The sequence below is a fragment of the Centruroides vittatus genome, unplaced genomic scaffold (assembly GCF_030686945.1).
Source record: "Centruroides vittatus isolate TY-2023 unplaced genomic scaffold, ASM3068694v2 contig_943, whole genome shotgun sequence".
Taxonomy (NCBI): Eukaryota; Metazoa; Arthropoda; class Arachnida; order Scorpiones; family Buthidae; genus Centruroides; species Centruroides vittatus.
Window position 1 is genome coordinate 241,443 of NW_027122626.1, and position 15,460 is coordinate 256,902.

The 15,460-nt window shown below is 29.6% G+C and overlaps 1 protein-coding gene across 1 annotated transcript in view; it reads left to right on the plus strand.

The window, feature by feature from the left end:
- The window catches only part of LOC136985040 (lysine-specific demethylase 2B-like), a 69,632-nt gene that overhangs the window by 32,250 nt on the left and 21,922 nt on the right, over window positions 1–15,460 (plus strand). The window contains 5 exon segments of the mRNA XM_067282233.1: window positions 3,699–3,777; window positions 3,936–3,982; window positions 9,998–10,170; window positions 10,254–10,360; window positions 15,156–15,249. Coding sequence (XP_067138334.1) covers window positions 3,699–3,777; window positions 3,936–3,982; window positions 9,998–10,170; window positions 10,254–10,360; window positions 15,156–15,249 — 500 coding nt within the window.

Here is a 15,460-nt window from a genome sequence, read left to right on the forward strand (position 1 = left end):
ACTATATAGTTAGTGTTCAAGTTGCACAAAATATTATTGTAAATTTTTATAATAAGATTTTAAAAAGCAAAGATGGTCAATACTCCAATCACTCAATCTGATTCTTATTTTAGTAATGAAAAGATCCTGCTACCGAGAATACCCTTTCCGATGCAATTGATGTCAGTGAAATCGTGTTTAGTGCATTTAAGAACAGATGTTATGTGTTTTTTCACCTGTAGCCTGGAAGATTTCTAGTTTGTTTTTGAGATTGTAGTACTTCTTTTGCTCTCTAGTATTCTTGATTTGTCTACCTCGGCTGCTTTAATAGAAACATCAAGCTTATAACCCAATAATTTGGCAATTCGTTTGTCTTTAATAATCAGGTTTATGAAGAAAAACTTATACTTGTAGACTTCGTACTCATTTTTATTTTTGCCCACTTTGCAGAATTTGGCGTTATGAAGTTATTGAAGCTACTGGGCATGGTTAAAAATTAAGACAGCATAAGTACAATTATTCTAGATATTACAGGTTCTGACAAGTACAGAATTTTCAGAGTCCTGCCACAAATAAGCTACATATTGATTATTGACCATTTGTGACATGCCATAACGAGCAAAAATTTCAAAAAATTAATAAGTAAGTTTAAAAGTAATAAATACAAATGTATTCTGACAGTTTATGAGTTAATTATACTTTTTATTGGCAAAATTTCCTCAACCTTAACACAAAATAAGAAAAAAGCAAACTTTTAAGAAATTTGTGGGATTTCCTGGGTTAAAAAAACAATTGTGATCCCATTTGAGAAACCCTAATTGTGACAATATCACAATAAATAATTGCTTGTTGCGATTAGGTTTTTATTTTACAGCAATGTTTAAAGCAAACAAAATATATATTTTGAAGTACTGATTCTTCTCAATTTATGAATGAGATCTAATCCTAAAAGTTGTTCATTATATGTTAGTGACTTTTATCTATTAAGCACCTTTAATTACCAAATAAAATTCAACTTACTCGAGCCTCTAACTGGTGTGAAAAATAAATGAGTAAGTTGAATTTTATTTAGTATACACACCCCAGTGTGCGTGTGGAAGCTATATTGATAAGTGACACCTTTAATTACCTTTAAGAAAATAGAAACAATTAACAAAATTAAAAGGAACAACATATAAATGTACAACTAGTTTCATAATTATGGAAACATATGCAAATTGTCCTCATGCAGAATATGCTTGTATAGAATGGTTCACATACTCATCAGTTCCAAAAAGAACCATGTTTATATTTTCAGTTATAATTAGTTTATCAGCTGAAAAAGTAAAATGCCACGTAAAATTGATTATTGATTCAAAAGAGATATATAACAGCATTTTTCAAAGACAGATATCTTTACTCAAAATTATTCATCAGCGTGAGGGGAAAGATTGTATACTATGTTGTGCCCTGCATGAAAGAAGATAAATGTTTCATATCAAAACAGACAGAAGAAACTGTTTCATCAAGTCTGAATAAACTAGTGACTAAAGCATTTACTTTCATTACTATCTCCTGAAGATAGTAATGAAAGTGAATGCTTTGGTCACTAGTGAAAAATATACTATTACATTTCAATTAAAGACAACTCCAGACCAGTTAATTGCATGTCCAGAAATTAGACCAATGAAAGAAGTGCAAGTTCCATGCTTATCAGCTCCTTCCATCAGCACATTGCAGAATGTAGGACCAATGTTTAAAGAATTTGTGAAAATTATCTAGCAGGTTATAGGTAGAAATTTGTTATCATATTGGGCAAAGCATGGTTTCTCAGCAGCTGTGTTGAGTTGGTCACAATGTGTAAATTAACTCTGCCTTTATTATCAGCAAGAAGTGTCAGAACTTATGTACAAATGAGAGATAGTTGCATTATATAGTAATGATACAAAGAAAGTGAATCCATTAATTCAAAGCATTCATTTCTAATCACATTTGACTACAGTTTTTATGTTACAGATTGAAACTGAAGCTAGTATTCATGTTACATCCTTTTGCTAAATATCTACCAAATCACTTGTTGTTACACCAGTAAACTTTTGTGTATAGATTTTTGAAACAAGTTCTTAAAAATGATCATTCTTGTAGCTTGGATGATATGTGGAAAATATTTTTACAGAAGTAGACAAACTGGATCATTCTGTTCTCTGAAGCACATCTACATAGAAATTATACTGTCAAGCTATAGTCTATGCACAATGGAATAACATTGAACATTGTACTTAGTGAATATGCTATTTTTCAAAATCATATTGTCTCCCTGAAAACATTTCCATACAGTTAAAACTGTACATATTAGTACATTATTTGATGTTAATAGTTTTCATTGGTCAATAATTTTATTAACTAAGTCAGAATTCACTTTTTCCACATAATTGGTTCCAGATGCAGTGAAGTAGAAGGAAGATGGTTTGATGATAAAATAATTGTAGTTTTAAAACATTTGTCTGTAAAATATTGCATTAAACTTTATCAAAACTTCATTGTAACATGCTATTCATTATAAAAACTGTTTCACTTTGGTAATTCATGTTTGAGTCTCGTTCCTCAAAGATTGTCACTCTTTCAGAAATCATCTTAAAAGTTGCAGCATATTTTTGCTATAATTGTATGTAGAGATTGTGAAGCACCTTTTGTTATATCTTTGTGATTCTTTGTTACTTCTATTCTTAGATTTGTTTCTAATTCCATCAATTTATCAGTTATTAATTTCTATGACTCCAACAACTCTCACATCAGTCACATAAAGTGCAGGGTCATTACAAAGTGCATAAATTTTGAAGACGGTCTTTAGAAACACAGTATCTTTCCATTTCCCTGAAAAAAAAAATTTAAATCAGTCTTTAAACATTCCTGTTGTCATTTAAACATTTCTATTACATTTCCAGATAACAGGAAAGGATGACTTCGTCCTATCACAAGTAAAAAAGTTAAATACTATTTTGCAGCTGTATGGAAATTTGTTATAAAAGATATTTTCTTCCAAAACAATTGTGACCTTTTCTTCATTTTTTCTAATGCCTTTAGGAATTCAATTGCAGATTGAATATCTGTGCTCACCAATTCATCCTAATAAAAAAATAAATAAATAAAAAACATTCCATTGTACATTCGAGTCCCATTGCTCTTGTTCTTGGTTCTGTCACTTTCTTGGTTTTACTGCATGCTACATGGAACAGTCTTCTAGTTTTAATAAGTCACAAATGCTAAATTTGTGAAGATTTTGTACTTCTATCAATTGCAATTCAGTTAGGCTGTTAGTCCTTGTCAACAGTATATTTCCTCTGCATGCATGTTTGTGAATATGTTCATGTTGATTAACTATCCATCAAAGAAGTATTTTCATATTTAAATACATGTTCCTTGTATAGTCCCTTCTGAATTTTAGGTTCAGATAATCAGTTTAATTCAATGGAAAAAAATATAATTAACAAATCATTTAGACTTTTATAATGTTGTTTGACAAAATCTGATTGATTATTTTGCTGATTTATTTTTCTAATATACTTATTGACTTATATTATTATTATAATTATTATATTATATTAACAAATTGCCATTATTATAATTGCCATTATTATATTAACAAAAATATAATAACAAAAATAATTGCCATTATTATATTAACAAAAATATAATAATTTTAACAACTTTGCCTTATTTTTACAAAATATTTATTATAGAATTCAGCTTGAAGTATTTTCAAGAATATGGATTCGAGTATCCTATATTATTTAAAGATAAATCTGGCTTAGGAATGCGGTAAGATTTTTTATACACAGTGATTTTTTTATGCATTATTATTATGATTTTAATAATTTTTTAAATTATATGTAAAAAATATTTAGAATACAAAATTTTCATGTTAAATTATAGACTATAAATAATACAAAATAATCATTTTAAACTATATATTTCAGAATGCCAAGTAATAATTTTACTGTAAATGATGTTAGACAATGTGTTGGTAAGTTTTATTTGTATGATCTAATGTAAATAATTTTTGAACAGAATTTATTCAAAAATTATATAAAAATATAGTAGAGATAATTCATTTTGTAAAATCTTTATGCAGCTGTTTAATCATATGTATTATAGATTATATAGTTTCATTAATCAAATGTATGAAAATTTGATTGCAAGAAATCAAATTGGCAGGTTATACTTATAGTTTTCACTTAAACATTTATATGGTTGTTAAGGAAATAAATATATCCATTAAAAAAGAAAAAATAAATAAATACAGTTAATTAAATGTTTAAAAGTTGAAGTGAAATTTGAAATCTGAAGTTGTGAGTTGTTTAAATTTCCATTTGTTTTGTTGAAAAATGTCATTTTATTGGAAAAATGACAGTGAAATTGCTAAAATAATTCAAATGCTATTTTCATAAATATATAATAATATTTGAAGTCTCCTGTTATAATTATTATTATTGTTGTTATTAGCAAGGAAAATAATAAAAGGAACCTACAGTAAGGATAAAGAACAATGCTACAAAATAAATTTCAAATTGTAAACAACTTTAAATTTCATTTTTTTTTTTCTTTTAATAATTTGTAACAAATAAATATATTATGTTAATTAAATTGAATAATTCTTTAATATGATTATATGCATAAATACTAATGCATTATATACAAGATGTGATCAAAAAGTTTGGAGATTAAATTAATATTGGAAATGAAAATAATAAAAGAAACAAAACAATATTTAAAGTTAAAATAAATGTAAATTATGCAATTAATTTTTCAAGTATTTTCATTCTTTAATAATGAACATTATCAGGTTACACACAAGTTGGAACATTGAAACAGATTTGAACACAAGAATAGTTTTTTAAAAAAACTTGAATTTCAAGAGAGTAATAATTTTTTTAAATACTTTTTAATGTAAACTAATCAATAATATAAACAAAATATATTATATCACATACATTGATATATAAATTTACTTTTTAAGTCAATTTATGCACCAGCAAAATCTATCCAAAAGTTGATATTGACTTATATAAATGGTATAAATTGGGAAATTTTTACCCAAGTCAACATCAATATTTTATCTAAAAGTTTTGTTTACATCTATACCTGCTGTAAAAGTTGATCCCCAAACATATGGTAGGCCACTGGTAGGCTAAAACTGAAAGGCAGACTCATTAATAGTCTGTAGTGAAAGAGTATAATACGGCAATATTATTTTCTAGAGACACTAACTATAATATCTTCCAATATATAGTACCTATAATATATAACTTGTCATATATAAATATATAAGCAATAATATTTATATATGACACCAAGCAACTGTAAAAAATCATCAGAAAATTATTTTGGTAAGAACTTACATACATTAGATCTACATTTGTGCCAAAATCAGCACCTTCAATAAAATATTAATAGATACACAACATAGGTAGATCCATGATAATGCTTCTTTATGTGGTATATGATAGTAGAATACTGTAAGATGCCTTTGCTTATGCTATGCAATTTGCATCATTGATGTACTCTTGGCACATCAGCTATTGGAAACAGCATGTGATGTAGTGTTTCAGTATAAATTTTTATCATTATATTAATTTCTATGTTTCATAAGTTCAACACGAGTTTTAATTTAAAACATTTGTGATAGTCTGATAGAGAAAGAATAATTGGTGTATAGTGATTAAGAGAACTGTTCCCCTTGTTTACCATTGACTTAAAGCTAGACTCCAACCAAATGCTGAATTCTATCAGGCTAGCTATGATTAAATACTAATTATTTAGTATTTAGCCATATCTAGCCTGATAGAATTCGGCATTTGGTTGGAGTCTAGCTTTATAGTACAGGTATACCTCGTCCAACTTCCATTTTGTTTACAATCAGGCAAGTAAATTTCTTGTGCAGATGGACTTTAGTTTGTTAACCACATTGCATGATTACCCAATGAAGTTTTACTTCTAGAAGCACTAGATAAACCATCACTACAGGCTAATAAGATTGCCCATATGACTACCCAATATCTTATGCCATTATGAGTCCTCAACTGGGTGTATAAGGCATGGCTAATGGAAAAACTAGATGCAGAGTTAATTCCAATTTCTTCTGGAGAAAGATGCACTCAGTTCACAGAGGTTGCTGATTATAGGGATGCAGAGTTGTTATATCAAAGAATGCTCAAGCTCACACTTTACAATGCTTATTAATAAATTGTTTTCACTAAGGCTCTTGCATGCAGCTACATTTGGTTGCCAGGCATGAACAGAGCTTGTGCTTCCGAAGATAGTGACATCATTGGACTAGCTGAAGAATTCTTGGTCATGACTTCATATTGACCATGCTGATCATTTTCAGAGAATCTTGTTTCTGATCATCGTGGAATTATACTCAAAGTAGCTGGAGGTAATCAAAGTTAAATCATTTGATTCAAAGTGTGCAATCAAAGCATTGATAAAGTTATTTAGTGCACATGAGATTTCTGATATGGTTGTCTTAGTCAATGGAACAGGATTTATGTTGTCCTGACCGAACGGTGACCGCAAGGGAGGGTTCAGGTCACTGAAACTTTTCATCTTCTCTGTTAAAATGAGTAAGAAGAAACATTGTGTTTAATGGTTTCCAGATGTGGAGAACAATGTATAGTAAGGACACAAAGTATGATATATCATAAAAAGCTTTTTAAAAAATATTTCTAAGCTTTTCTTACACAAGGAAAAACAGGTTGGAGGCTTTAGGTATAAAATTATGGAACTAAGAAGACTGGCTAAAAAAGTTTGGGAATCTCTGCTTTATTCATTTGTTTTTTCTGAAGTTTTTGTGAGTTTTTGTTATTGCATTCTGAATAATTTCTACAGTTTCTGCAAATCTTCATACTATTAAAAGGGCTTTAACTGGCTATGTGCCACTTGCTTGCCAGTTAGTTACTTGTTTCCAAGGTTATCTTTGGCTAGCTTAAAGTCTAAATAATTAGTGGATGTATTTTTGAAATTAACTTTCTTAATAATTGTGACATATAATTTTACTCAATAATTGCAACTTTGAATATATTTATTAAACTGTAAATTTTTAATTTTTGTGACCAATAAAAATTAGTATTTTTGATATTGTGATTTTGAGGTATGAACTTTGTAACCTCATAACACATGAAAAAATAATGAAACTCTTACAGAAAGATTTCAATGTGACATCCTCTCAACACATCAAACTAACTTAGTAAAATTAATGAGAAAAATTTTTAAATGCACGGTTTATAAAATTTTTACATAACAGTAGTACTTAATAAATGGCTTTAAATAATAAATAAGATGTATTTCAGTTGTATGTACACCATATAACTCTAGACACATATGAGCAGTTGCTTTATATACTGTACAGTGCTTTTGAAATTATCCAAAAGTTATAATTGAAGATAACATGTAATCATGATTACATTAAGCATCAGCAGATTTAAATTCAGGCCATTAGATTTTATGCAGAGAAACTTCAGAAACAAAATGAAATCATGCAGAATTAAATAAATGAGTATAGTAGATTGTAATAGATCAAGAATCATATTTCTGCAGTGCTTCATAAGAAATTTTTGACTATGCAAGACAACTGGGTCTTTTGTTCCCAGGCCATTTTCATACATTCTTCATAATTTGTTACTGATTATTCTAATTCTGCATTTTCAAGATGAATCAATTCTCAAATTTTTTTGATTATATCTTATATATTCTTACATATATGTATATATAATAATATTATTGTGTGTATAGTTATGATATTACAGATTCCATTTGTCCTTCTTTTTTAAATTAAATTCTCTACTAAATATATACAGTAAAACCTTGCTAATTCAGATGTCACTAATTTGGAATTCATGATAATACTGTTACTATTTTGCATTGTGTATTTTTTTAAATAATGAATTTGTTGATTATACTTAAAGCTTTAACAACTTTTACCTATTACTACTACTCTTAGACAGATGAATCAAGATGTGATCAAAGAACGGTTAGAAAAGGAACCACAAATAAAACTTAGCTTCTAGAAAATAATAAAAGTTAACTCACGCCAAAGTTGTATATACTTCTGATAAGTAGCACTGAGTTCAGCGTTAACGTAGATTCTTCTTTTTATTGCAAGTACTTTCGACGAAAAATTACGATCGTCGTCTTCAGGCGAAAGTGGAAAGAACAAATTTGAAAGAGGCATGTGCCGAACGTTCCAAACCGATAACGGAAGATTTTCGTTGGCGAATTTTTAAAAATAATGTATTCTTTTAGCGCTTGGTAACTTCGCCGGTTCGAAGGAGATTTTAAATCGGCACGATTGACGGCGCATGCGCTGAAAAGCACACACGTTACGTGTGCGCTTGTCGGCGTGTTTGATTGTTTATGCTCTTGTAAAGAGTGACCCAAATTTCGGGCAAGTCCAGGGTGGGGACGTTGCATGCCTCTGCTGTTATTGTGAGGATTGCTTCCCAGATGAATATTATTTTTCTATTGTTGCAGCTTTTTAGGAGCGCTGTTTCTGACCAAAGCGGAGTGTAACCTTGTTGTAGAACTTTTCTGGTCAGCTCTGTTGTTTGCCTTCCTTTATTTATATCTTCCTGGTGTTCCGTGATATGGCAGGCGAGCATTCTTGCTGTTGCCCCTATATATTTCTCTATTGCTCCTGTAATTGGATTTTCTAGTGGCACCGCGTAGACCCCCGATTTTTCTAATGCGCTGATTTTGTCTCGGTCGTTGCATATACTTCTGCGTAGGCTGGGTAGAGGGGTCAAGGGGAGCACGAAGCCGTACCGCCGGAATATACGGCTAATGAGTATGGATTGTGCTCCTAGATATGGTAATGTTGACGGTACTATTGCCATTTCTTTTTTATTGCGTAGCGTGGTGAACGGGTGGATGGAGTCGTTCACTCTACGCAGTACATGCGTAAATTTGGCGCCTGTAAACCCAGCGTGATGTACTGCCGTTTGTATGATTTCCAATTCATCGTTTGTTAGGTCCTGCGATGAGGGAAGCAGTATCGCCCTTCTGATGAGAGCTGCTATGGCGGCATTGATATACCGCGATCTACGTCTATTTTTCGTCGAAAGTACTTGCAATAAAAAGAAGACTCTACGGTAACGCTGAACTCAGTGCTACTTATCAGAAGTATAACTTAGCTTCTTTTTTAAGCTTAAATTTATTGGCAATGACAAGAACAATGCTACTACTATGTTTGTATTGTAAAAATTCATCAAACCACTGTATTTGTTCATTTAAAGTGTACAATAAATTTTGACTTTAAAGAAAGTGTACTTGTTGGACCATACAATTTACATTTGAGTAAAAATCTTTTCTAATTCAGACTTTCACTAATTCGGACTAGGCTTTCCTTAATTAGTCCAGATTAGTGAGGTTCTACTGTATTTATGCTTTTATGTATACATTAGATTACAATGCATCTTGAAAAAAATGTTAAAAAACATTGTCTATCTATCCAACAATGTCCAGGCTGGAACTGAGATGAATCACCATGCAAACACCATAAATACTTTAGAATCTTACAAATTCAATTTCAGCAGCTATACTTGAAGAAGTTTTTTAAATAAGCTGAAAACATTATTTTTACAATAAAACATTTACTGTATCAGTATTTATGGTGTTTGCTTGATGAGAATTTTAATTAATTATTATTTTTAAATTTGTACTAATTATTTGTTAGTAGTTAATAGTTAAGTTAATTGAAAAGTTTATAGAAAGATAGAAATGTCAGGGAAGAAACTGAATTTCAGTTTTTAATCCCTATATTTTAGAGCATTTTAAATGTATTTATTATTATTATTGAGTTGTGCAATTATTATTTTATTTTAATTTTATTAAAGAGCAATTTACATTATTTTAAAGATTATAAACACAGTAGCTTGTAATAAAATATTATTAGTATTTATATTATAAATTAAATTTATATTCAGATTTTAATATTACTTTTTAAGAAAACAGTGTATATGTTTCTATACATAAAAATCTTTAGGGAGTCGTCGAATATTAGATGTAATGGATGTTACAACACAAAAAGATACAGAAATGACAATGAAAGAATGGTGCCAATATTTCGAAGATCCTAAGCGAGAGAGGCTGTTAAATGTTATAAGTTTAGAGTTTAGTCATACTCGACTTGAACATTATGTGGAATCACCAACCGTTGTAAGTATTGAAATTATGTTTTTAATGAAATCATTGTAACAGTTTAACAGTGCATTATAATTTACTTAAATTATATCATTTAGGTACGACAAGTAGATTGGGTTGATTTAGTATGGCCTCGTCATTTGAAGGAAAGTCAAATAAAAGGAACAAATGATATTGAAGATATGAAATATCCAAAAGTTCAAAAGTAAGTGAAAGTTGAAATAAATTTTTTATATTTGGTTTAATTTTTTCTTCAAGCATTCTAATTCAAAATTTACTTAATAAAATAAACTGATAAATCTTACTAGAGATCAATAAAATTTAAAAAATATATAATTGATCAAATGTTATTTAATATATTTAAAACTATAAAAATTCAAAGCAAACATTAAATCAGTAATATTTGATTTTCTCTGCATGGCCTTGAACATTCATGAAGAGAAGCTTTATAGTTTCACCACTCATTTATTTTCTTTTTGAGTGTTTTAACTGAATAAAAATGTCTTATGCTATTTTAGTACTGTAATAGTCTACAACTTTATAGTTTAAACTATGCTGTTATCTTTCATAAGAATTAACTTAGGATTTGCTCCATGTGAAAGGGGAGTTAAGGTGCATAGTGTCCAACAAATAGTCCACAATTGCACTGGAATATAGAGGAATTTTTTTAAATACAAGACTGTTTTTAATTTATTTACTTGCACTTCAATAAAATGTAATTTATTTAATATTTCAATTACAAAAACCCAAAAATGAATTTACATATGTCAGAAAATATATATATTTATACATCAAAAAAACAGTAATTGATTCTTTTAACAATTTTTCATTGAACAGAGAAAATAATTAAGCAAAAATTTAGCATTAATACTACACATACAATAAAAAATCAAACTTATTACAGGCATGTATCCTATAAAAGATTGTCCCACAAATGTTTTCGAACTTTATGAAGTTCTTCTTCAGGTGGAAATGGAATACTTCAGAAAAAATAGAACAGGAGATTTCAAATCAAAAAGATAGCCGATACACGCCAGTAACAGGTTCGATTTTTGATTGTATGTGTAGTATACTTCAGGTGTTAGTAAAGGATTGAACAGTATTGTAGCATTAATTCTTTTTTCAGTTTCAATCTTAAAATTTCCAAATTTTTAAGCTTAGTAAATTATTTTGAAACTTGGGAAATAAAGAATAGATATTTATCTCATTGATAACTGTATAATTATGTAATGTTAGCATAATAAATCACACTATTTACATTTTTTCCAACAGCAACACTTTAATATACAAACATTTTCGGTCTATGTCAGGTTTTAACATTAATCAAATTGAACATCTATAATGAAATAAAAGTTTGGAATAACTTTGGTGTTCTATTGATGTCAGAAGATTTGAAAATAGATATCTTCCAACCATACATTTACATAGATAGAATTACATAAATAACAAAATCAATTAATTAAATAAGTGCATATTGTTAATGTTAAAACCTGATGCAAGCCCATAAATGTGGCTGAAAACATTCATATATTAAAGTGTTGCTGCTGGAAAAAGTGTAATTTATTACAGATAAGTTCTAGCTTATATTGTAACATTTTATTTGATGAAATCAAAAGCCCAAATAATAAACTACAACTCCAAAACGAACCTGTTACCGGTGTACTTTTCGAAAATCATCTCACGATCGTCTCACTAACGTTTTCGAACTTATAAAAGTTCTTCTTCGGGTGAAGATGGAAGAATTTGAAAAAATTTGAAAAAATAGAATAGAAGGTTTCAAATCGAACCGCTTCGTCTAATTCCGTCTTGGCTGACATGCGCTGTAGTGTCTGGGTGTTGGTTATCGTTTTTGCACGTCGATAAGGACTTGCCAGGCCGATGAAATGTTGAGCTCCTCTTTTTGGTTGATGCAGATATTATTAAAGCTCATTTTATATATAGTGACAGCTTCTAACCATTTTATATGTTCCGGGTGGGGTGTCGTTACGATGATTTTAGCCTTATCTAATTCTGCCTTGATAACTTGATCGGATGCGTATACACTTAGCGCCGTGTTGAGTTTCCGGTGTTGTAGGTCAGCTTGGTGTTCTTTTAATCTGGTCTTTAACGAGCGCTTAGTGGAACCGATGTAAATGAGCCCTCTTTGCCACCTGCTGTCCATTAGAGGGATAGAGTACACTCCATACATTCTGTTGGGATCCGGCGGGTCTTTGCAGTTTTTTAGGATTTCGGCTATTGTGGGGCCTCTTCGGTATGCTATCTGCATCTGCTGTCTTTTGGCTACTTCTCCATATACTCCTCTAACGTATGGGTTGTATGTGATAGGGAGCTTTGCTAAGTCTTTTTTGTTAGCGGTACCCTTTGCTTGTCCAGCGGACATGTTTCCTTGGTGGTGTTGCCTGGTTATAGGATACCCTTCCAGCCAAGACGGAATTAGACGAAACGGTTCGATTTGAAACCTTCTATTCTATTTTTTCAAATTTTTTCAAATTCTTCTATCTTCACTTGAAGAAGAACTTTTATAAGTTTGAAAATGTTAGTGAGACGATCGTGAGACGATTTTCGAAAGGTACACCGGTAACAGGTTCGTTTTGGAGTTGTAGTTTATAAATCCCGGTGTCTGTAGAGAGTAGAACAGTGCCCAAATAATATTCTAATTGTGCATTACATAAACGAAGGGTTCGAAAGTGGTCAGGCCTGGACTTTACACAGGCAATAAAATAAATAAAAATTGTTATTAATGTCAAAACCCAAAATAATTACTATAAATAATTCAAAAAAATCTATTTATTAGTAAAAGCCTGAATATGTACAATCAAGAAATAATGTTAGAGAATAACTTGCAAATAAAGATAATTTATCAAAAAATTAAAACAAATATATACAAAACTTTCACGACAATTGGGGACTTACAAATTAAACTATAACCATCTTAGAACTATTTCCACAAAAACTAACAAGCAAAATATGAAAAAATATTGAAAAAGCACAATGAATCTTACTAATTTGTCTAACCATTACCAAGAAACTCTGTCGTCATTGGAACTGGAAAGCTTTTCATCAGTCTTGCTCAATCCTTAGGACCACCTCATTCAATTCTTCAATTCTTTTCCTTCTCATAGTGCAGTTAGGGTGACGTTACAAGCATATGCCCACCCAACCCTATTTACATACTTAAATATTAACACTTCATTCATTCTAGTTATTGGTCTTGTTAATTCATGTCATCTCCCTTACAAGTAATTTTATAAATGTTTTATGGCATTTCCAATGACAATTTGGGGTGGGAGATCAGGGGGACTTTCTGTGAAAGTCCCCCTGAGACCCTGAGATGTTGTTTCTGGGTTGATGATGTCATAAATTGCTGCCAGTAGTCATCATAAAGTGAATTAATTTTGAATTTTACCCAGGTGAGGTGCAGTAGTCTATCCTTGATGAAATAAAAATGCCCAAAATAAAGAAAATAACTAACTAAAAATAATCCCCAAACAAAATAGAATGAGTTGGATTCGACTCCTTATGACATATTGGAGAGCTTAATAGCTTAAAAACGATTTCGGCTGCGTTAATCAGCCTTCGTCAGTTAAATGAATAATAACATTGAATCAAATTCAAATTTACAAAAAACCATGACTGCGCATAGATGGGACTATGCTACAAATAGAATAAAAGAAGAAATTAATAAACGGCAATAAATACAAGAATATGACTAGACCGTAGTAGGTTCCCTCTTTTTCCCGTGCCAAAGCGTAATGTTATTCGACAAGTGACTTCCAGGCAGATGATAGGCCATCCGCATCTCGGTGGTTGATGCAAAGTGTAGATAACTGCGCTTTATGTATCTCTATTTTTTCCATGTATTTGACAGCCTGCCTGGATCGAGTGGCTCTTATGATGGAGGCCTTATCCCAGTGCACCGTTATATCATGTTGTCTAGCAATCAATTAAGCTATTAAAGACTTTGTACTGGATATGTTAAAGGTGTTGTACGTTTGTTAACAATTATTGTACTATGTTTAACTCTAATTCAGTTTTTTATAAGTAGAATATATCAAGTTTTTGATATCCAAATATATTCAAGTTGAGTAGTTCACCCAATATTTAGAATCTGAAATACTCCAAAATCTGTAACTTAGCTTTCACGGAAGAGTGTCTTTTGGGATAGAATTATGACTCACTTGTTTGTGCTGTGAAAATGATATGCAATTATGGTGCATTGCTGTGACTCAATAAATCATCAACCATTATATGTATGAGCGTCTGTGACTACTTTCTGTTGGGTTTATATTTCATTAAAAATGTCAAAAAGGTCTGATAGCGATAATTCTCTTCAGCTCTATCATATCATGTATTCCAAAATCTAACACCTTCTCAGTTCAAATTTTCAATTGATGATATTCAACTCAAATAAACTGTTAATTAAAGATTGGCTTTATCTCAAGATATAAATTATATTTATTTTTACATTTTGTTTAAGTTTGATATTAAAATTAATGTTATTTTTCTCTTCTGCCTAATGTATGTTCTTAAAGAAGTGATTTTACTTTTTCTTTAACTTTTTATAAATTTATTTTAAAAATAAATAAGTTTTGATTGAGTTAAACTCAAAAAACAAAGTATACTTAATATCAACATAGAAATTTTCATTTTGTTTAAATTATTAAGACAAGTGCTCAAATATTAGAATGCAGAATATTTTATAATTGTATTTTTGACACAATTCAGTTTTTTAAGTATTTTATTATTTTTATTAGTATGTATTCATTTTTTGAATAGATTATATCTGCTCTAAGAAAGACTTGTCTATTGGAAACACCAGAAAAAATTGATTTAAAAAATATTGCCCAAATTTATTTCTGATTTTTATATAATAATCATTGTAATCTATTAGTCTCATTATTTTAAAAATTATTTTATTTGTTTTATTTTCATTTTAATTGATTATATTTTTAATAAAATATATTATTCTATAACAAAATAATTTTTAAACAAATTTACAGATATTGTTTAATGAGTGTAAAAGGCTGTTATACTGATTTTCATATTGATTTTGGAGGAACTTCAGTCTGGTATCATATCATAAGAGGACAGAAAGTAAGATATTTGCTTTCAATAATAAAATTTTATTTTATTTTTAGAAAGAAAATAAATTAAATTTTAAAGTTTTTACAATTTTTGTTAACTAAAATAAATTGTGACTTAGTTGTAAAAGAAAGTATTTAGAAACTTAATAAATGTTTCAAGCATTATAAATTTTAGCTTTACTATTTCAAAGATTTGACTGAAGAAATAGAATAAGATATCA